The sequence below is a fragment of the Leptonotus elevatus genome, chromosome 2, assembly GCF_054856555.1.
Source record: "Leptonotus elevatus isolate MCC_2025b chromosome 2, RoL_Lele_1.0, whole genome shotgun sequence".
NCBI classification, from domain to species: Eukaryota; Metazoa; Chordata; class Actinopteri; order Syngnathiformes; family Syngnathidae; genus Leptonotus; species Leptonotus elevatus.
The window spans coordinates 29,740,284-29,763,525 of NC_141240.1; the positions used below are offsets into that span (position 1 = coordinate 29,740,284).

At 41.7% G+C, this 23,242-nt stretch overlaps 1 protein-coding gene across 1 annotated transcript in view; it reads right to left on the reverse strand.

Annotated features, from left to right (window-relative positions):
* Positions 1-1,894: 1,894 nt before the first annotated feature.
* Positions 1,895-23,242, reverse strand: part of LOC147179530 (segment polarity protein dishevelled homolog DVL-1-like) — a 33,830-nt gene continuing 12,482 nt past the window's right edge. Inside the window, exons 4-15 of the mRNA XM_086068244.1 lie at positions 22,457-22,575; positions 18,783-18,921; positions 16,504-16,597; positions 16,286-16,355; positions 15,670-15,809; positions 15,016-15,092; positions 14,762-14,829; positions 14,599-14,676; positions 14,390-14,524; positions 11,827-11,994; positions 11,532-11,747; positions 1,895-6,403 (exon numbers count right to left, since the gene is read on the reverse strand). Coding sequence (XP_085924370.1) covers positions 5,931-6,403; positions 11,532-11,747; positions 11,827-11,994; positions 14,390-14,524; positions 14,599-14,676; positions 14,762-14,829; positions 15,016-15,092; positions 15,670-15,809; positions 16,286-16,355; positions 16,504-16,597; positions 18,783-18,921; positions 22,457-22,575 — 1,777 coding nt within the window. The 3' untranslated portion in view covers positions 1,895-5,930. The remainder of the gene's footprint in view (positions 6,404-11,531; positions 11,748-11,826; positions 11,995-14,389; positions 14,525-14,598; positions 14,677-14,761; positions 14,830-15,015; positions 15,093-15,669; positions 15,810-16,285; positions 16,356-16,503; positions 16,598-18,782; positions 18,922-22,456; positions 22,576-23,242) is intronic.

The window sequence follows — 23,242 nt, forward strand, 5'->3', positions numbered from 1 at the left end:
TTTTTAAGACTAGCTGTGGGTTAGTTGACAATAATAATAATTATTAAGCTATATGTGAGTGCAATGTTGATCTAGTTCTTTGAAAAACTTCTATTGACAATTCTGAACATCTGATACTTCCCCAATGCAACGCATTGCAAATGCTTCCTTTATAAGGTGAAAACAAACGGCGGATTGTAATGCTTTTGCCTGTGACTATCATACAAGCCACACCTATTGTTATAGTCGTCAAACGACATCTCGTCACATTTTGAAATCAAAATAATCTTCACACGATCCAAAGTCTTTTAAATGAGCGGATAGATTTTGTTCACCAAATTGACCGCCATCTTGACTTGTGACATCATCGGAATTTTCAATAAGATATCCCATATGCGCAAAAGTGCCTTTTTGGGGGGTAACTATTGAAATGTTTATTAATGTATGCCCTTTTGAACAACTAAAATTATGGTGAAAAATTGGTATTTGGTCACCTACAAACAAGCGAGCTGGTTTGGGGCTCCAGGCAAATCCCGTAAGGTCAAAAATTATCATGATAACGGTGAGCAAAAATCCCAGAACTACAAGGAAAGACCTGGTGAATGACCTACAGAGAGTTGGGACCCAAGTCATTTACGTAAGTAAGATTACAGCACGTTGATGGGGACTCAAAACCTGCTTAAGTCTCGGCCCATCTGAAGTTTGCCAGAGAGTATATGGAGGACCTGGGAGAGGATTGGGAGAATGCGATGTGGTCTCATGAAACAAAAAGACATTAAAAATTTTTTTTTTGTTTGTTGTTGTTGAAAAAGCTCCTCTGCCCATGTTTGGCAGAAGAAGAATGCCGAGTTACATCCCTGTATCTATCCAGACATCCATCCTTTAAATTCATTGTAATCTGTAGTGAACAGTGATTTCCCGAGCAAATGAGTCACTTGAGTTATTAATGTTACAAGTGACTCAGCGTACTTTAATGTACAAAAAAGCCTTGGGCCTGGCATTTTCCTGGTTTTGTCATCTTTGTAATTCCAAGTGTTGTTTTCGTTCCTGTTCCCACCTGCTTGGATTACACCCATGCCAAAAATGTTCTAATCAAGCAACTATTGAGCCACATATCTACTTTCCAGATGCTACAGTGGATGGAATTCAATTCCATTTGATTTGGTCTGTTTAATGTCAATGTGCCACAGTTGATGGGTAAAGGATTTCAAATGTTACTTAAAAAAAAGAAAGAAAAAGAAGAAGAGCGATGTAAGAAATGAGTCACTTGTTATTACCATGAGGTGACTTGAGTAAAGTTCAAAATTTTCCCCGCGTGATGATACTTGTTCATGCTGTTTACCTTTGGTCACGGAAGAGAGAGAGAGAGATTTGACTAAATGCCCAGCTGTGTTCAAAACATTCCATGTAGCTGACTTCCTGTTAACAAACAAATGCAGTTTCTGTTGCTTGGGTGGGTCACAATTGGTTTATGTGGGGGGGGGGGGTTGCGTGACTTTCAGCCACTTGACCTTCAAGCTCCTCTAAAGTTAGTCACAACGCAAAGATAGCATCGCGTTTACGTTTGAATGTCGTCTGCGAGTCTGATCTGCTGGTTTGCGTCACTAAGGCGACTTTGAGCCCACTTCCTTCCTGTGAGTGGTCGTGTGTGTGTTGTTAAAACTGCCAATGAAATCCGCCCACTAGGAAAGTACACGCGTGCGCCGTCAAATTAACATAAATGTCAGTTCATGTTGCTGTTGTGTTGACATCACACCTTTTGATGGTGCATCATGGGTTTGACTTGGACGGTGGTGGTGGGGGGGGGGGATTAACGTTATGATGATGACTCACATTTCAATTATACATTGTTTTCAACGCCTTCGTGTCTACTTTTTCCACTTTTTTTGATGAAAAGCAACAGAATCAGACAGAATTTCCAACATAGAGATTTTTTTTAATCATATATAATAAATTTCTATGTACAATCAACTTTTCTTTTGTAAAGAAAGACGATTCAAGAGAAAGCTCTGATTGCAAACAGTGTTTCATACCAGCGGGAGGGAGAGAGACAACTTTGAAAAGTGCTCATCAAACGTTTTGGGAGGAAAACTGAATATTCAGGTCAGGTTTGAACTTGTAGTCACATGATGGGAAGTGCCGGATAAAGTTTAAAGAAACGCACCACTCATTCAAAACTAACCAGCTGTCGTCTGTGAAATGGTTTATGTCAACTTTCCTGAAAAAAACCCTGCAATTTAAATTGATTATGATATTATATGACTTTTTAGGGATATTTTTGCATTAGCTACAGAAGCTAGCTGCCATTTTTGGACTGTCATGTGATCATCATGATGTAACGTGTGCTGCAAACAAGCAAACTCAATAAAAGATGAAAACGAAAACAACAACAAAACGGACAGCTTCCAATGACTACAATGACACTCACGAGGAATTATTGCGTCTCACGGTGGACAAAAAGGGGGCAATTCAATTACGACCCAGCAGTACAGCCACCGGGGAGTCGCCAAAGATTTGAGTCCAGCTGAAAGTTAGGGACCATCCACAAATAACATGACGTGACGTATGTGGGACAAACTATCAAGTTCGCATCTGTCGAGGAAGGACGCATCTGTACTTGCTCCTGCACTCGCTCGTGACTCCTAACTATTTTGTTGACATTGGGATTTTTAACTACATTGTTTCAATATGCCTGGCGGGGGAAAAAACGGACGAAATTGAGGAGATAAAATCTTCTCTTTCAAAATTCAAAGGAACGGTCACCGAAATACTTGAAATGAAAACGAGCATCGAGCCACTTCTGCAGGAAATTCAGCAGTTGAAGAAAGAGACACAAGAAAAAGATTGACACTTTGTCACCTTGGAACAAAAAGTGGAGGATTTGGAACAGAATCTCCGAATCAACGATGTGATAGTTAAAGGTATCCAGATTATTGGAACAAATTACTAATTAGCCCATAACTGGAGCGGTCATGATTTGAACAATGTAAATATAGCATATGATTACTTGCTGACACTGCCAAGGTTAAACTCTTGTCTATACACTGCATTGATGTATTGCTGTTCCTGTAAGAATGTAAACATTGTCTGGCTCTATTTCTGTTTGGACATTTGATGTTACATGCAAGGCTGTCGTGATAAGGTTGTATTGTGGCTGCAATGTATCTGCTGTAAATATTTACAATGGGTTGGTAAACATGGTTCTGGGATGCAGCTGGCGGGGGCTACTCCGCCGGGTGGGCTGGCCTTGGTGAGCGCTCAGGATTATCAAGATCTAAGCATCATCGGATGCCGGCAACAGTGGTGGCGGAGCTGACCAGAATGGAGTGAACATTGCTGTGGACGCACCGGGCAGAAGGATGCAAGCCGATCTACTCTTCTGGAAGCCACAACGTGTGAAAGCTGATCCAAGGCCAGCGAAGACGCTACTGGTGAACGAGCATGCGCTCGCCTTAGCTGCTCGCCTGGTTGGGTGGGCCTGTTGGTGGCGTTCGGGAACCGATTTAGCAATTCCAAATGATTGGTACAAGCTGAAACTTAAGATGAACTGAGCGAGGAGTGTGCACACTTAAGTCTGGGATTGATAACGATATGAATCAATGACTATCATAATCAATGTATGTAACTGATGCGTATAGTAAGAATCCATGGGGACGGGTTACTAATAAGCCATGGCTTCTACCCGTCAGCCCTTCTATCGGATGTCAATGTTGCAAATGATATTATGTGATCGGTGTAACCTGTAATAATGTGTCCGAAAAGAAGAAATGAATAAAACAAAACAAATCGCTCTCAAACAAACAAAAAGGTGTTTGTAGTAGCTGCAAATGGTAGACCACTGCTTACTAAAGATGAAAATGTCGTCTTATCTGTCATTGTGGAGAAACAGGAGATTTACGGGACAAAAAATAGTTGCCAATTGGCTGTTTCTCCACAATGACAGATGCCATGACATTTTCAGCTGTAGTAAGAAGTGGTCTACCATTTACAACTACCTACAAAAGTGGGGCGGGGGGGAACTTGTTTGTTTTATGGTGGTTTGTCCCACCATTTACATACATCACCTTGGAAGATGTCATTTGTGGACGGTCCCTAACCTGGACGATAAGCGAGAATATCAAACATCTAAGTTTTACTCGCACCGCCAGCGGCATTTTGGTGTGTGCATCAGCATGCATAGAAGAACATAAAACCTGACATGTTGAGGATTATGCAGATCAGAATTGGTGCTGTATTTGGCGATAGAAGATTTTTCTTGCCCGTTACGTCAGCAAAACTCGCATTCAAATGAACTGCTCGGATACGTCATAACGATCACCCGTCTGGATAATGGCGCTGCCCAGAGTATGTTATTTTGATACTTAATCGGCTTAAAAAAAATCAGGGAATAAATTGCTGTTAAATTGTCAGTGGTGTATTGCTTTAAACGAGGGGCTTATGCTTCATTAACTCATTCCCTGCCATTGACGGCTATAGACGTCAAAAATTCATTTGAACTATTTTTATTAGTTACATTATTTTCTCTCCCACCTTTTGTTAACAAGAATATGAAAACCTAAAAAAAAATGTTTTATTGTACATTTAGAACAGATATAAAATTTGTGATTAATTGTGAGTTAACTAGTGAAGTCATGCGATTAGTTATGATTACAAATGTTAATTTTTAATAATCGTTTCTTTAAAAAAAAGAAACGATTATTAGAAAATGTTTAAGAAAATAATTTAAAATACTTTTAAAAAAAGAAGAAGAAAAGACTTAAAAATTAGGGGTGTCAGGCGATTAAATGTTTTTGTAATTAATGGCATGACTTCACTAGTTAACTCACTATTAATCATACATTTTATATCTGTTCTAAGTATACAATATTTTTTTCAAAGTTTTCATACTCAAAAAAAAACTTAACAAAAAAATATTTAACTAATAGAAATAGTTTTTTTTACGTCTATAGCCATCAATGGCAGGGAATGAGTTAAGATGGCTTCCCTGGGCAAAATAGTGCCGTGTGTAACTAACCGAAATATCACAAGCGGATGCAGTCAGCTACTATTTGTGTCACCATGTACAGCGACAGTGACTAATAGATGCCAAATGCAGATTGTGAGTCATTGATCAAATGTTAAGGAACTCAGCTGACAAGCCGTGAGAAGTGCTGCTAAAATAAAATTAAATAAATAAAGATCCTTCAATCATTTGAAATCAATAGACTACCTGCCAGATTAGAAAATGTAGAACGTGGCGTCATGTTAGACGTTCTCTAGGTATCTGTTGTCCAACTGCTTCGACTGTCCACTGTTTGCAATCCGATTTGAACGTCCCGAAAGCAAAGTCAACTTTCAAGCGTCCGACGCTGACGACGATACATTCGACAAAGCACAGCGACGACGACTGTGGAAACTGGCCACTGATTGACAGACGGCTGATGCGTGATTGTCAGTCAGCCATCGTGGATGACGTATGGCACCATCAATGCAATGCGATCACATAAATAACAACACAAACATCCTCCAGTGTACGGATTGTTCCTTTAGAACGGTGGGCGGCTCGAGGCGACCCCAAATCAAGGTCACGTTTTAAAGCGGTTGAAAGTCATGCACGATGCCGCCTCGTAAACGACCAAGATGAAGGTACCCGCTGATCGCAAGCTGATCAGAGGTAGCATGTGAGCGCTTGGCAGGTAAGAGCTTGGGGGATCCCAAAAAACAAAACAGTGGTAATGCTACAGCAACAAGTTGGCGGCGACGTTGTTGACGGTCTGGGGATTGAGATCCAGGTCCGGCCATCTTTAAGGTCTTGCATGGGAGAACATCCAAAATGGAATGCAGGAACGTTCTGTTTGGCCGCTTTATAAAATCACCACATTGAACAGCACTTCACAAACTGTACACTTCAGCCACAGAACTGCCAGCGGAGGGAGCATCAGCACTTTTGAAGTTTTAAAGGCACTCTCCTGTCACATGATGTCAACAAAAAACTCGCAGGGATTGCCCATAGCGTGCTGGAAGGATTGGCGGCTGGCGGTGAGCTCGGGGGGAAAGGTGGCGAGCTCTCGCCCGGGAGGAGCTCCCGGTGGCGTGCCGCTGCTGACAGAAGCCTTCGGGGCCAGGCGGGCCAGACAATACGGCGGAGGCAAGCCGGGGGGGCCGTAGGAGGACGCGTGACTTCGCTCGCTGCGGGCGCAGGAGCCCGGCCCCGGTTGGGAGGAGGGCACGTGGCTGTAGGCGAAGGCGTGGTGGCTTCTGTGCGACTGGCTGTGACTGGACCGAGCGTGGCTGTGATGGCTCGTTTGGCTGGCGCACCTGTCGGCTCGCTTCCCTCCACGCACGCCCGGCTCCGACTCGCTGCATGTTGACTTGTGAGCCTTTTCCTGCGGGGACGAACGTCTCCCCTTGCCCGCACTGGGGTTGGATCCACTGCTACGGCTTCCTGTGGAGAAGACACAGTCGTCCTACGTCAGCAGATCCGACAAACACAACGTTTATCGAGCCGAGGGACATATTTCACATGAGAAAAATCTCAGAGCACACCAACAAACACAAATGTCACAGGATTCTACCTTTGGCCACAATGCCAATGCAAGATTCTGGTTAAGGTAAGTCATAAAAAGAAAAACGCTCCTATAGTGATGGGGAAGCGGAACAATATTGTAACGTTTCATAAATATCTGGTGTTCCCATTTGTGTGTCTAGTCTTGTATTTGCCAAAATAATTCTCCTGGTTAATTTTAATGCGTGTTGCCATGTTGGGGCGGATGTGACGTCACCACATTGACAGGCCATCACTCGCACGCATTAGTTACTATTAAGTGATTGTACAATTCTTCCATTTTAACCACTGTTTAACCCCTAACCACCAGTTCAATTCCTAATCAGCCGTTAACTAGCCGACTGTTAAATATGCGTTGTTCAAAACATGGTTAGTCACGCTGTTAATTAACGGCACCGTCAAAGTTAACCGTGCCATTTAGGTTAGCACTGATATATGTCACAATTTCTCTTTTTGTTTACTTCCGGGTCGGCGAAAGAAGTGGATACTGTCCAAACAACTCCTGGCACTCGCGAAAAAAAGAAAAAAAAAAAAAGAAGCAGGAACTTTTCTGCTGATGAAGAAAATGTCAATCAATGGTTTAAGCAAATTAGGTTTTTTTTGTGAGATCATTTATTTTGGGTTTTATTCATTATAATTAAGTTTTTTCTACTGTATGTATTTTCAGTGAATATATTGTGTAATGTTTTTGTATTTTTGCCCCAAAATATATTTTTGTCATATTTGTATTTTTGATTGATTTTAATATTTTGTGTAATATTTTGATATAATCATTTTGAATTATTTGTCTTGTTTTTGCATTAACAAACTTGTAATGTGTGTGTATTTTTCACCAATATTATACTAATATTTGTAATTACTGTTTATATATATATATATATATATATATATATATATATATATATATATATATATATATATATATATATATAAACAATATATATTAAATATTATGTTTATATTTAATTAAAATTAAATAATTAGCCACTATTCACAGTGTCGTTGTCTGTTTGATTATTGACGTGAAAGCAAACAAGAAACATCACAAGTAACCTCTCTTTGGAATCACCTCCCACTAAATATTGGGCAAGCCCCTTCTCTGTCCATTTTCAGAACTCGTCTTAAAAAAAACCCACAATTTTATTATTTGTCTTTTGATTTAGCATGAGCCTTGGCATTGTATTACTGCTTAGCGGTAGCGTGTGCGTAACAATGTCGACGTCAAGCCCTCAAGAGACTCTTTTTCTTGCGCTCAACTGCCATCAAGAAGGCAGCATTAGCCACGAACGCCATCTAGAGTTAAAGCCACGAATGCCATGTCATTCTTATTGAATCTTACTCACTGCATTTATAGATATATGATAGTTTTAGTATGTGCATTTAGGTATGATCCCGGAATTTGACACCACGCATTTACGAAACCTCTTGATCAGATCTCACTTCCACCGTGTTGAGTTTGCAGTCAAACGTTACCCCGTGCAGCCAGAAGATGGAGACAGTGGTCATTCCCTTACAGTAAACATTACAGTCAACAACAACTTCCAGCAGCTTCTAGGAAAAGCATAGAACCTAAAAAGTCAGAGTATATAATATCACAGTATCTACGGACGTTTTGAAAAATGTATTACAACCTGGCGCAGACAAGGTCATTAAAAGCCTTTTTTAATGCAAACGAATGATGATCCATTTTAAACAACTCCCTGTAAGTAGTCAAATATTGCACACCTGCCCAATAAAACGCAACAGTACTGAGTATAGAAGTTGCATCACTGAGAATGACAGCACTGCCTTCAAACGGGTTGTCCTGCATCACCACATATACCTCCCAGCACAATATGAACACATGCCCAACGGTGCAAGAGAAGAGAGAGAATGGACTATCGGAGCGGCGGCAGGATGACACACGATACGAGACATAGGACAACACATGATATCTGCGCAGGGAAAAGCTTAAAGGCCCTGTAAAGTGAAATCATAAATTTGTTTTTAAATGCATAAAACACATTTGAAGAGAATTGCTGAAAATATGTGCAAAGACTGAAAACAATGTAGCTAGGACTGATTTGTCTCATATTAAACTGATTGCCACCATTTTAGTTTTCCTGATTTAAATTTTTTTTTTCATGGCTAAAGGTGTCTTGTGATGCACTTGCCGTCTGTCATGAGTGGCCACTCCCCCACTATAGAAGAAATCAGCGCCTTTATTGGCATCAGTGGTTATCCGGTGTGATAAGACTGTTTTTTAGCTTCTATGATTTGCCTATTTCTACCCCTAGCATGCAGTTAGCTAGCTAGCTATGCTCGCAACTCGAAAATTTACATTTAAAGAACAGCTCAGTGTCATTATCTAAACTCCCCAACTGAGGAGGTGACGCCGCGGACGAGCCCATTGCTCATCCGCCGCCGGTTGAGAGGAGCCCCAGATGTCTGTTAGCTCGCGAGCTAGCTGGTGGCTAGCACTAGGCAGCTATATTTTTTCATGACTCGTCTTTCAGAGAGCGCACACAAAATCTTGATTCTTCACAATTCTGAAGCCCAATTTTAAATACTTGGCAATATTTGTAATCATTTAAATTAGGCAGGGTTGTTAACAAAACTTCTTTTGGAGTATCATTTTCACTTTATAGGGACTTGTAGTGACGGGAGCAAGAAGAACAGAAGAGGGAAAGGATGGTGGAGAGGAATTGGATGGTGGAAATTTGAGGGGGTGTTGCAGGCTTACCGGTTCCCTCAGTGTCCTGGGACTACATCCTCCTTCAGTCTATCGTTGCCCAGCAGAAACAGAGGGAACAACACAATTACACACATCTTCCCCATTAGCTACTGTGTTATACATTTACTCTATCCAATCAGCCCATAACACCCATCCAGGAAATGGCTCATGCACAAACATGACAAATGCGGAAAAGAAAGTGAAAGGTGGATTAAAGAAGTGCTACGTGAAAACAAGCAACACAGCTCCGCTTATGATGTTTATGTCTGATGGTTCAATCGATGGTCTTGTGCTGAGACATATGGAGTTTGATTTGACCATGCATCATCCAATATAAACCTGATAATAAAAACGTTTCCTTGTTTGTGCTGATGTGCCACATCAAATGTGAATGCGAATTAGCCAGCTGCTGAGCATTCAATGAACCTGTCCAGATGTACAGTCAATAAAGACCATCTTGGCAGTGGATCAATGCCTCTGTCATTACTATGCTGCTGACAGCTTTTCACTCCATTATGGCAACAAATGAAGGGAGGTAGCCAGAAGACAGTGTCTTCCCAGCTAGCTAGCAGCTGGTCTCATCAAGGAGGATGGATTTACGGCATCAACGCAGAAAAAACGAACCCAGGTTCTACCTTTGGCAACGGGTACGGCTAGGGAGCCCGGTTAAAGTAAGCTCAATTAAAAAGAATAACTTTTCTGGAGGTAAGAGCAGCCACCAAAACGTGCCAGCGTACTCTCTGCTTCAATAATACATTTCAAATAAGTGGATGTGGGGTTTTGTAAAGCGCTTTGGGCACTGTATGGTGCGGCATGGTTTCCCATTTTGATCAAATTGGATCTTTCCTTTATTGGATTATACCATCTTTGTTTCAAAAGACTACAAGGAGTAACCATTGAATTCCATTTGGAAGTCAATCGTTACTTTCAACACAATCTGCAAATCTAGATTTAGAGGATGATTTTTCATCCTTTCAAAAAAATGACTCGTGTAACCGCAGTTTATACTGTGGACCGTGAGGACAGTGCACCACCATGTATATCCATATGTCTGTAAAATACTGCCTCCCCCGGTAGCCAAGTTGAGCATACCAGAAAGAGCAACATTTCCAATGAATTTAAGCAAAAATTGTTTAACATTTTTTTTGCATTCTATTTAATTTAATCAACATATTTGTCAAGTACACTATTATACAGTGCTATTTTTATTATTATATACATTGCAAACATTTTTAACAAAAAAATTTGGGTGGGGATGGCAAGTTTCAATGGGGAAAGATGTCAGAGAACAAATTAATGCACCACTGTAACTGAATCCAGCGAGGTTATTTAAATGAGTTTAGCAAAGACAATGTACACGCTAGATTTCAATACCAACTGTAACCACAAGATCACGATGGTCCACATAAGATTGAGAGCACTTCAGTTTTTCACATCGTCTCATGACATAAAGTGCACATGACAAAGTGTTGATTCTTCAAATCTGCAGTGAGATTTGATCGTGCAGAGCCAGTACTGCAGTGCTGCATGACTCGAGATGCTTTGGAATACAGGTGGACACTCGCTTATTTGCGTTTTGCTATCCATGAAATCAATTTTGTCTTAAAAGTTGTTGTTTTTATGTTCTTTTACATCCAATTGTTTTTGTGAGTTGTAATTTTGTACAAGTGTCAGAATGCTGGATGGGTGGTTTACAAGACATGTTTACAATAGCTAACAACTACTTCATTATGGCATTTAAGCACAAACTAGGAATGTTACATTTATGTTAAAACGGATTTAAAATCAGTACACATTATTGTTGACTGAACATTTTGCACAGGAATTAATTTTGAATAAATGAAACCTTTAAATAAATGTTTGTTGGGTTTATTATATTAAAATTGATTAAAATTGTAATCGTCCTGAATGACTGAAAAATTAGAAGTTTTATTTTTTTGACCATCTCGCCCAGCTATAGTAGAACAGAACTATTAATATAGGCAATTAGTCATATTTTTTTGAGGGGCGATATACGTCTTGGCCACACAATTAGCACAAATAAATAAACAAAATAGCAAAAAAATTGGGGGGGGGGGATAATGTCAAGGGCTTACTGTTCAACAAGGAAACTGATTCAGTGTCATAGTAAACAGAGTTTCTATGACTTAAAGATCAGCTATCAATTAACGTATTTATTTTTATTTTTAGAAAAAGCGTAGGCAGTCTTAAAACAGAGTCTGACAGCCAGAGAGTCCATTTTGATTGAGGATGATGTCACTCGGTACGTTGATTTTCCTACTTGGCAGTACTCACCCTCACTGTGCTGGCTGCCTGCGCTCCCACTGTGGAAACTGTGGCACGGGTCCGAGTATCCAGGCGGGAAGCAGGGGGGCGCAGAGGGGAAGGGAGGGTAGGGGAACGGCTGCCCCCCCATGGGCCAGGGGTTGGTGGCGGGCGGGAGCGGTGCCAAAGCGTCCTGTTCCGAGCCGCCTCCACTGGATCCCTCGTTTAAATTGAGCGACGCCATGTCTTATAGAACAAGAAGCCAGTGATTGAGTTGAATCTCTGTTTGGGTAACAATATGCCACCAAATTTTACGATACTTTACTTTGGCAAAGGTCTCCAAAGGTGTAGTAGCACTGTTCTGAGAAGGTGATCTTGTTGACAGTATGTCTCAGGTAGCCATGTTTCAGCAGACTGCTCGCATACTTCCTGGCATCCCGCCGGTCTTTGAAACCCTCCACTCGGGAGTAGAGCCAGTCCACCACGTCAGCGCCTGACATCACAAGAAAAGTCACAACCAAATGTCGAAGACTGCATCACCAAGCTGAGGCTACCGTACGATATGCGAGTATACAGGAATCTATGGGAATTAATTATAACCTCAATCTTCTTTGATTTGAGAAAAGCCTGGTTAGAGGACAACCTTAACGTCTGCAACAGCTGTCAAATATTTTTTTCAGTTATACGCTACGCTATGTAAAATATCCCACTTCAGACTATAAAAATAATAAAATGTGAACATGTATAAAATAATAAATCGTTAGCTCCTCAATCTAAACAGCCTTCCATCCATTTTCTATACCACTCGTGCTCAACAAGGTCGCGGAGGAACTGGAGCCAATCCCAGCAGACTTTGGACGAGAGCCGAGTACACTCTGAACTGATTTAACCGCCAGTTGCAAGCACATTGAGACACACATCCATTCAAACTCGCATTCAAATCTATGGCCACATTATGTTCTTCAACCTGCAAAGCATATTTCTAAATTCCGAACCCAGAATCTCTTGGCTATGAGGTCAATGTGCAAATCAATAGATTACTTTGCTGCCATTACATCATTTTACAAAAACATTTGGGGCCTTATTTATATTAAAGAGCGTGTAGAACAGACTCTGAATTCGTTCGTAGGACTGAAATTTAGAGTGTGCATAAGTACAGAAAAATACGTATTTATTTAACGTGTGGTCACACTATTAAATGTGTGTTGATAAATTCCACCTGTTCTAAACTGCCACGCTTACGCACGTCTGGCCACCTCCATCCATTATTTACCGCTTAATCCGGGGTCGGGTAGCGGGGGCACCAGCTTTAGCAGGGAAGCCCAGACTTTCCTCTCCCCAGCCACTTCAACCAGCTCCTCTGGCGGGATCCCAAGGCGTTACCGGGCCAGCCGAGGGACATAGTCTCACCAGCGTGTCCTAGGTCGTCAACACACCTCTCCAGGGAGGCGTCCAGGAGGCATCCGAACCAGATGCCAGAGCCACCTCAACTGGCTCCTCTTAACGCGGAGAAGTAGTGGCTCGACACTGAGTCCCTCCCGGATGACCATCTCTAAGGGAGGATATCCGGGATCTTGTTGTTTTGGTCACAACCCACAGCTCGTGACCAAAGGTGAGGGTAGGAACGTCGATCGACCGGTAAATCGAGAGCTTTGCCTTTCGACTCAGCTCCTTCTTTACCACAACGGACCGATACAGAGTTCGGATCACTGCAGACGCTGCACCGATCCGCCTGGCGATCTCCCGCTCCATCCTACCCTCACACGTGAACAAGACTCCAAGATACTGGAACTCCTTCACTTGGGGCAGGATCTCATCCCCGACCCGGAGAGGGCATGCCACCCTTTTTTGATTGAGGACCATGGTCTCGGATTTAGAGGTACTAATCCTCATCCCAACCGCTTCACACTCGGCTGCGAACCGCTCCAGTGAGAGTTGGAGATCACGGCTTGATGAAGCCAACAGCACCACATTATCTGCAAAAAGCAGAGATGCTATACTGAGGCCACCAAACCGGACCCCCTCAACGCTTTGGCTGCGCCTAGAAATTCTGTCCTTAAAAACTATGAACAGAATCGGTGACAAAGGGTCACCTTGGCGGAATCCAACCCTCCCTGGGAACGAATCCGACTTGCTGCCGGCAATGAGGACCAAACTCTGACATCGGTCGTAGAGGGACCGAACAGCCCGTATCAGGGGGCTTGGTACCCCGTACTCCCGAAGCACCACCCACAGGACATGGTCGAACGACGCCTTCTTCAAATCCACAAAACACATGTAAACCGGTTGGGCGAACTCCCATGCACCCTCGAGGGCCCTGCCGAGGGTGTAGAGCTGGTCCACTTTTCCACAGCCGGGACGAAAACCACTGCTCCTCCTGAATCCGAGATTCGACTTCCTGACGGACCCTCCTCTTACCAGGAAGGCTGAGGAGTGTGATCCCGCTATAGTTAAAACACTCCCTGCGGTCCCCCTTGGATGTGCCGTGTCATATATCATTTTGTGGCTTTCCACCTCCATTATAAATCTCTCCTCGTCCATGTTCGCTGGTGTTTAAACAGTGAATTAAGCATGAATCATTATGACGTTTTGCTGACACAATTGCGAAATAGGATCTGGCACGACGCAGCTGCTCCGCAGTCGATCCGCAGCCCATACGCAGCCGGTGCAATTTGAACAAGCTGGTAGAATGGAAACCACAACACACACGCATGAGGTGTAATCCCGGGGTTATTCCTCCAATTAACTTTGATCACAGATTATTTGTTCATTGATAAAAAATAAATAATTTCCTGTTCACATATCTGAATGTGTTGTGTGATGGTGATATATCATTTAAATGTGGCTGCAATTATTCTCTGGCTCAACTATGGAGTTATTTTACTCACCAATGACAGCATTGGCAATAGTGATCTTTAACCACATCCTGTCCCGAATCTCCAGGCCAGAGTCTGGCAACTGCATAATCTTGACGATGGTGGCCATATCCGTTTTGCTTGTTGATAGAGGCAAATCGTCAAACTCTGAAAATATGAAAAAAAGATGCTAATCATTGCTACGTCCTAAAGTGAGGGTGGTGGTAGTGATCGGTTGTTACCATAGTGGGGATATGGCCCCGTCAGGGCAGTGGTGTGTGAAATCCAGGCGGCGGGGTCAATGGGTCTCACTGGCTCAGCTGCTCAGATTGACAAGAACACAATTTTGCTTCCCACTTCATGAAAATATACATTGTCTTTAAGATGATTCAATATTTGTCATACCACGAGGGATGGTGAAGTAGCTTCGAGGAGACGGGTCCCAACATTTGGCAACAGTAAGACTAATCGGACTGAAAAGAAGAAATCAACTCACTTCAAAAAATTTAGTAGGTTTTTGTGGTATTTGATGAAGTATGAGAATTATTTCAAAGGTTTTTCTACCTTTAATGTGAAGTGTAGTTTTGTTTTGTTTTTACCCACTGTATTTGTGATCAAAAATGGGGAGGATGCACCTTGCATTTAATAAAAGTTCTTACCCAGTTTTGGAAACGATCTCTCTCAGAATCCTCACAGCATCATCATTGCTCATGTTCTCAAAGTTGACATCATTTACCTGAACAATAAACATGTCAATACATGAATACCTTAATTAAAGCTAAGCATCGGTAATCATTAATAGCAAGGATCCTGAATCTTATACAAGAGGACTTCGATGGGTGAATGGCCAATCTATATTCTACCAAAAAGTGTAGCAATTTGTTTAAATTTGACTTGAAGATTTTTTTTTTTTACTTTATGAAAAAAAGCATAGCATAATCTTCTGAAGAATGATGATACCAGTATTTTTTCAAATATATACTTTTTTTTAAGAGGTTTTAAAAGAGCTAAATTATCACTATATTTTTTTTAACGCTCTCCCCTTATTTCTCGACTCAAAGCAGCCCTCTAGTGGTTATAAAAGGAATTGTGCGGTGTGGCATTTATTTACAATTGAAAGGTTTTAAATGAGTGAAAAAAGATCCATGTGAGGCAAAACCAGGATGCAAAAATAGACATTTGACAATCCACCACAGGGAATAAAGCATTGAGGTTATTAAAATAAATACAAAGATTCTATTTTTATACACGGCTAAAGCAAACCTTTGTCAGTTCTCCTGATGAAAAGCAGACTCATAGGATGCACATTGTACCTGCAGGAGCATGTCTCCGGGTTCTATTCTGCCATCAGCAGCCACAGCTCCTCCCTTCATGATGGAGCCGATGTAGATGCCGCCGTCACCACGGTCGTTACTCTGACCCACAATACTGATGCCCAGAAAGTTGTACTTCTCTGTCGGGGAGACAGAAAGAAGAAAGTTAAGAGTGGAATATCATTGCTGAGACATGAAATGAACCCCCCCCCCCCCCCCAAAAAAAAGAACCACGATATCTCAAAGCTCAAAATAACTTTTATCTTTGACTTGAGTTGCAAAGTGTGATGCAAAACTATTACATAAACAGGAAGTGGATTTTTTTATTTTTTATGCAAGACTGTGGGAATTGTACTTGTATGCAAAGACATTGAAGAAGAAAAGGGCCGTTCACAAAACAATTCCCACAAACTTGGGAGTAAACAATTGATCAATTCTTTACATTGTTATAGTGACTTGGGAGGATGAGGTATTAAGATAAAGTAATTTGTCATTTCCCCATGGATTATCAATTAAGTTATACTTTAAAACCAATTCGGCCACAAGTGTTTCATTGAGAATTGTACTTGAAAATCAAATCTAATGTAAATCTATGACACTAAATTTGAACACTTACCCATGTTAAGTGTGACGGTGATGATGTTGAGGCTCATGGTGGAGTCTGTGATGCTGCTGAAGGATGAAGACTGAAAAGGCGGCGAGAGGATACAACACTGATGCATGTGGCAAGTAACTCAATGTGGCACCAAGTCAATAATACTAAGACCGTTCGTTTGTCTGTACCCTTCAACGTCACAGCCAATTTGAGCACTAATGTGTCTTAGAGGCACTCACCCGGTCTATTTTGGCCACTTTGTGTCTCCGTCGGCGGAGCTTGTGCCTGCGCATCAGCTGCGAGGAGGTACTGTGCTCTGTGGAGCTACTGAGCCTAAAACAAGAGATAAGAAAATAAGAAAAAGAGTAGTAGTTAACAGGGGTGGGAATCTTTGAATGTCTTACGATTCAATTCGATTCAGATTTTTTGGGGTCTGCGATTCGATTCAGAATAGATTTTCGATTAGGAACGATTTTTGATTCAAAATGATTTGATTGACAATTATTTTTGCTTCAATCTATAGATGTGTAAGGAATTGTAATGATCTACTCCAGTCTGACTCACTAATGCTAATTAGCGCGCTACTCGCGGCACAATCAATTAAAAGAATGGCTCCACGCTGAAAAAAAAAACTTTTATTGGAATAACTTGATCGTGACTTTTTCCTTCTACTCTCTAATGTGGCTACAACTTAACAGTGTATTACACCGCGTGGAACCACACTGCCCCTCAGTGGCCACACCGGGTACAACATGAACAGCGCTCCAAATAAAGGCACACAACAGACAAAGACAAGACAGTATAAAATAATTTAAATAAAATCGATTTTGGGACATTTAAAATCGATTCTGAATTGTACTAAATGAGAATCGTGATTCTTATGAGAATCGATTTTTCGGCACACCCCTAGTAGTTATGATGATTGTATCTATAAAGTGTCAACTATGAAGAATAGGCTGAACATTGAAAATGTGAACATTTTGCAAACATTTCCAATAAAAAATCATTAAAATAAAAAATGCATCATACTAGTTTTTGGCTTAACCAAACTTCAGCTGCTGAAGGCTGCTGTGTGTGTATAGGCAGAAGTTCCTTCTACATACATTCACAAATGTAACAACAGTCATGTCCGATTTCTGATTGAGAGTCAACGGGAGAGGGTTACATACTATAATGGCATCATCTATGTTTTCTTTGACTCAAGATAGTTTCGCCAAAGTAGGACTAACACCGCATCCAAACCAGTGTATTAAGGGATCATAATTTGTGGTATAATTATGGTTTAAAGTATTAATACAGGCAATTATACTCCCTTTTAGAGGAGTGACAATTATTCACAGAAATTTGCCTTTGGCAGTTGGTTGGACTCCACCGTGTTGTTTTCAGTTTATATAACCAAGCCAGTAACATGTAAACTTTCAATAAGCGAAGTGGGCATTACATTTGCGCACGCGTGAAAATCAAGTAATAAAAAAAAACGTGGTGCCAAACAAAGCCGTCATTTGAATGGCGGCGAATGGAGTGTTTGCGTAACCTTAGCACCTTAGAGCTCGCAAGCATTGTTTAAACGAGTTTCAGCCGTAAGTGACAAAACGCCAGGTGCACTTGGTGCCATTTTTAACTGTCCTAATGGAGTTTATCGGCAAAAAAACACCATTGCAAAGCTCGAGAAGATGGAAGTGTACGCCTGTAAATCTTTGTTCACTCTTCCCAATTTCCAGACAGAAAAAAAAAAGATCCAAACGGACGTATAAGAAGCTAAAATAGATGTATTTTTTTTTTACATTTATTTTGTCAATATCCTGAAAGCGATGGAACAGAAGGAAGCATCACGAAGCTTGCTAGCGGCCGTACGTGTAACCAAACTAATGGAGTGACAGTCATTTAAGAACCTGCTTCTAGCCCCAATTGACCCTTTCAGTGAAGAAAGCTCCTACCCGTCTCTTGATCGCGTCCCGGTGCTGTGTCCTCGGTCCAACTCCCGGTAAAGTGCACATATTCATTCAAATAATAAGCACTTAAATAGGCTTAACTGTCATGCCCCGGCAGAGGGCAGTCAGTAACGACACGCTATTCATGTTTAAAATAGATCCAATAAAAAACATCAGCTTTCCAACGGTTGAAAAGGTCCAAATCAGCGCTTCCCCCGTTAGACTCCATTAGTTTTCAATGACAAGTTGGTAGCAGGCTACCAGCCGGCCTACCCATAATGCACCGCGCTGCCAAGATGTGCACTTCGCTTATTAATGTTCATATATGTCAAGGTCAAATATATCTTGCAATCTTGCAATTCCAGAACTAAATCATACATTGAACAGAATTAGAATCATATCAGATGAGAGTGTAATCCCCCATTGCTATGTCTGACATCAATAATAAAATATAAATTGGAATTATCCAATGACAGAGGCTTGACAGATGAGTGACACCTGTTGCTTAGAAACAGAGCTCCCAAAATAGATACAATATTTATCTCCCATGAAAGAACTGAACCCAGTGACATGGCAGAGGAGCTTACCTGCTTGCGTCTTCGTCTTCTTCGCTGTCGACAAACGAGCTGGACTCCAGCTCGCTGCTCATCACGGAGGTGCTGTCGTAACCCATGGCCGAGTCCCTCGCAGTGCGCTCCGACTTGGAGTGACCGTTGATGCGAGGGACTGGAGGTGGGAGAGAAGTAAGAGGTCATGAGAGCGGCCGCAGAAAACCGACATTTGCAAGGCCAGTTTTTACACCGTCTGAGTCTGAGAGGTATTCATCTATTCATGTTTATCATTGTGGTTGTCATTTGCAATAATGCAGAACTGCTGCTCTGCGTCACACAGCTGCGTCAAATATTCGGCCCCATCGTACAAGTCCACAGGGTAGTCAAAATATGAAACACTACTCTTATGACAGGGCAGAATTGTATTTTCATTATTAATGTGAAGTGTAAATGTGCAAATTGTGCAAAATTCCAGCAGACTCGTTTAGATGAAAAAAGAAAGCAATAAATACATGGTGGGAACTCGAAGAAGAGAGATGACACGGCATGAAATCACGCGCAGCATACATACACTGCCAGTGGGGAGGGGGCGCCTCCGGGTAACAGCGCATTGGCTGGAACGGTCTGGTCAGGCGAAGAGGGCGAGGCAGAGAACACATCTGCCAAGCTCCGGAAAAACATTCCAGCAATGTGGTCGTTCCCATCGCAACAACAAGGTGCTCTTCAGAAAAGAGAAGCCTGATCCAACATATTCCAATAGAATTCACACACCAACGGCTGCCCCTCCCGACACTTGGGTGGAGTCACAGTTCTTCTAAAATTGAAGAAGCGGGACAACAAAAAGCATACAAGCTTTGCTTGAACTAACTTTCTCTCATTGCATCATAACACGCTGAAAAATAACCAATCAATTCCTTGCACTAACTGACATTAAACTTGTGACACTAATCACTCAAACTGTCATGTTGTGAGGAAAAACCAAATGTGTCTCACCACAGCCGATAGCGAGCCTTCATCCTATGCACTGACAATCTGACAGTCGGGAACAAGTGTTGTCTACTCGCTGCCTCTCATCACATGCCAACTATAGGACGACTGCTAATCTGCCTCCGTCCAATCAGAGCACAGAAAGGTAAGACGAGCTTTGCGACGAGGCGCTGTCCTCGCCCATTGCTGCCTCAGGTGAAAACATGCTCTCCATGTTTTAGCCACGAAAAAAAAAAAAATCTTTATTTTGGACACCAGCTTTTTCCTGTGCTACTACTTCAATATGGTAACACAAGCAAACAACACATGACTCTACTTGACTATTACAATATCAGACTTGTCTCTCAGAAATGCAGATCACCTGTTGCTCTCGGCACAGATCAAATCCCTCCACCAGCGACCCTCAGGGCCCAACACCTGTTCAGACATTATTCATTACTCAAAACGCCAGCACACAGGCAGAAAAGTAAATCAGGATACGTTTCCCGGCTTAACAGGATTGAAGCGATCCCTTTAAAACTGCATTGACGCGGTGACAGAATCACTTGGAGCGGGTGTATAAGGTGACCGGGGAATTCCTGACGCTAACGCTGCAGGCGGCAAGGCTTCTACTTCATTCTTTGTTATGGCTTCACATCCTGGCCGTGGGACCGTGGCTGCATTCAGACAGCCAATGCAAATCCAGTGAATTAGATGACATTGGCTTTACTTGATTGGTTGATTTATGAGCTGCACAAGCGCCGCGCTGCAGCACGCAGGAAGCAACCAGCGCCACTGCTGTTCCATTTAATTAGCGGAAAACCATGCCTGTGAGTGTGTGTATTTGTGTGCTAGAAAACACAATTAAGTAATGGTAATAACAAGCCTGCAAGACAGAAATAATTCAATATAAAAAGGTAAAAGTAAGAAAACACAAAAGAAAGTGAAACTTAATCAATCCCAATAATGGTACACTATCTTATAATAATAATATCTCTTTTATTGCCATGGTGACACCAGATCAGTAAAGTAAACATACGGTACAGAATTCATAAAATGTTGGCTCTTAAAAAAAAAAATATATATATATATATATATATATGACTGAACAAGAAGCATCTCATTTTCTAAACTGCTGTTTTGTTTACGGATTGTGCTCTGTGTTCTGACATGCCTTTTAGTTTAATTTGAATCCCATTTAAAAAATAAAATGTTACCTGATCACTCAAGCACGTCTTACAATTCTACCACAATCTGGAAACCTATGAGAACAACTGTATAATACACAATAATTGATTAATTTATTGATGGACTGTTTAATTGATGGACCAGCTAGCAGTCTCAGAGCTCAATTCTGATAACTGTTCTGAATTATGAGCAGTATAAAATATAAATAGTCAACTGTAAATTTAAGATAAGAGCATGCTAACAAAGTAAATGCAGCTGCACATGCCTTTTTTGCAGGCACAACAAAACATGTCTGAAAATCACAAGCATGGTCACAAGATGCTCAAATGGTAACAGCAGTCTTAACGCCAGTCCTGGAATAAGACAAATGATTGAGCCAGTCACAAAAGATTGGCTGTGATGCAAGAAGGAAGACAGAGAGACAGTTGTCTTTGGTGTGCAGCATCTGATGCTAATATCCTCTGCCAAGACAACACGTTCTGATGCATAGCGAGTCGTAGGGGTGGGCAATTAATTTTGCAAAGGGGCCACACTGGAAAAACTGGAACGTTTGCCGAGGGCCAAGCCAACATGCTAACCTCAACCGTCTATGTAATATTTTTTTATGTATTTAGAAAAAGCATATTGTTTTGTTGCAATAAATTCCTATGTGTGTAGATATGGGATGTATTATTAGAATTAGAAGTGGTCAATAAAATTACAACATTAATTTTGTGCACCAACCGCCAACCCTTAATAGTCGTTTGTAGTCAGGACTCAGGACTCCAAATTATATAGATGAGTGGGAAATATACAATTATTATATAATGTTAAAGTGATTATTTACAATACACCCACTATGTACAGTATATGAAAGTGTAGAAATGCTTTGTCATTTTTGCTAGTCTCTTTTTTGGAAGAATAATTGCTAGAGGGCTGGTAAAATAGCAAACACGTTGCTACTAGGGTTGTAATGATATCCAAACGTTGCAATACGATATTATCACGATATTGTGGAGAGGATGCCGATATTAAAAAAAGGTTACGACATTGTAAAAAAGTGAACTCATACTTGTTGCTTTTATACATAACAGCAATGCTTATCAACAACATACAATCTCTAATAACACTTAACATTGAGGCACTTACTTGCTAACGAGTTCCTCCACATATTGACTTGGTTCACAAGCATATTACATTACCCTTCATCTGACGATTAGCGTGGATTTCAAACAAAGGAGGGCCAAAACATGCCGCATGAGAATTAAACTGCACTAAAAAACTAACCACCAGAGGGTGCAAGAACTGCACAAATGGAAATCAACTGCTTTTAATATCGTGACATGACGTAGGCGATATTGTGGCAGTTTGAAGATTGTGATATCACGATATTGCCCTTATCGTTACATCCCTATTGGCAACCAAAATAAAAGCATTGCATATTTTACTTTGACTTCATGGTCACTACAGGATAGCTCATCAGAGACTATAGGTGTGCCGAATGTGGCCCCGGGGCCATACTTTGCCAAAGTCTGTCTAAATTGAGGGATACAAAATCTCAGATTTGCCATACTTACTCTCGGTTTCTCGAGCTCTCCTCCGCGCGCGCTCTCTTTCCCGCTCGCGCCGGTGGCTGAGGAGGGACTCTGTGCCCGTCTCGGTATCCAGGCCATCACGACTGCTCACAGCATTGGCACTACAATCACCCAAAAATTCAGGTTAAGATAAATAGAAAAAAAACCTGTAAATATTCTGCCCCATTTTCTTTAAACTCCAGGGGGATCTGCATCTCATATGAGGACTGTGTTTCATATTCACTACCTCCAGCCAGTGTTCTACGATAGGTGATGTGTTTTCCACTGTCCTTAATGACCAGTTAGCCGCAGACAGAGTTCCTATGAACAACGCTGGCATTAATGAGATCCATTGAAAGTCCAGCTGGTCCCTTCAGCATGATTTGAATGAAGCACGGCAGATTGCATAAAACGGTGTGCAAGTGGCAGATCAGGTGTGTGCGCAGCAATAAACGGGCCCGTGTTCTTGGTGTCTGGGAGGAGTCTGCAGGGGTTATGGGAGGGCTGGAGGGCAAACTGTTATTCTGTCAGAGAGCTGGAGGCACTTATGGGTCAAGAGACTTTGCGAAATCTTTGCGAGAATGCCACTCAACTCGTGTCACCTTATACGGCTGTCTGTCACACACTTTGGTAAACATATTTCTTCCACAAGCATACATAATGCATGCCTGCAATAATGCATGCACATGCTCGTACACAAATGAGCACATTCGCTGTGCATAAACAGCCGGGAAGATGAATTCTCAATCAGCCCAAAATGATCGGGACACTGTGTTAACATTCTGCGAG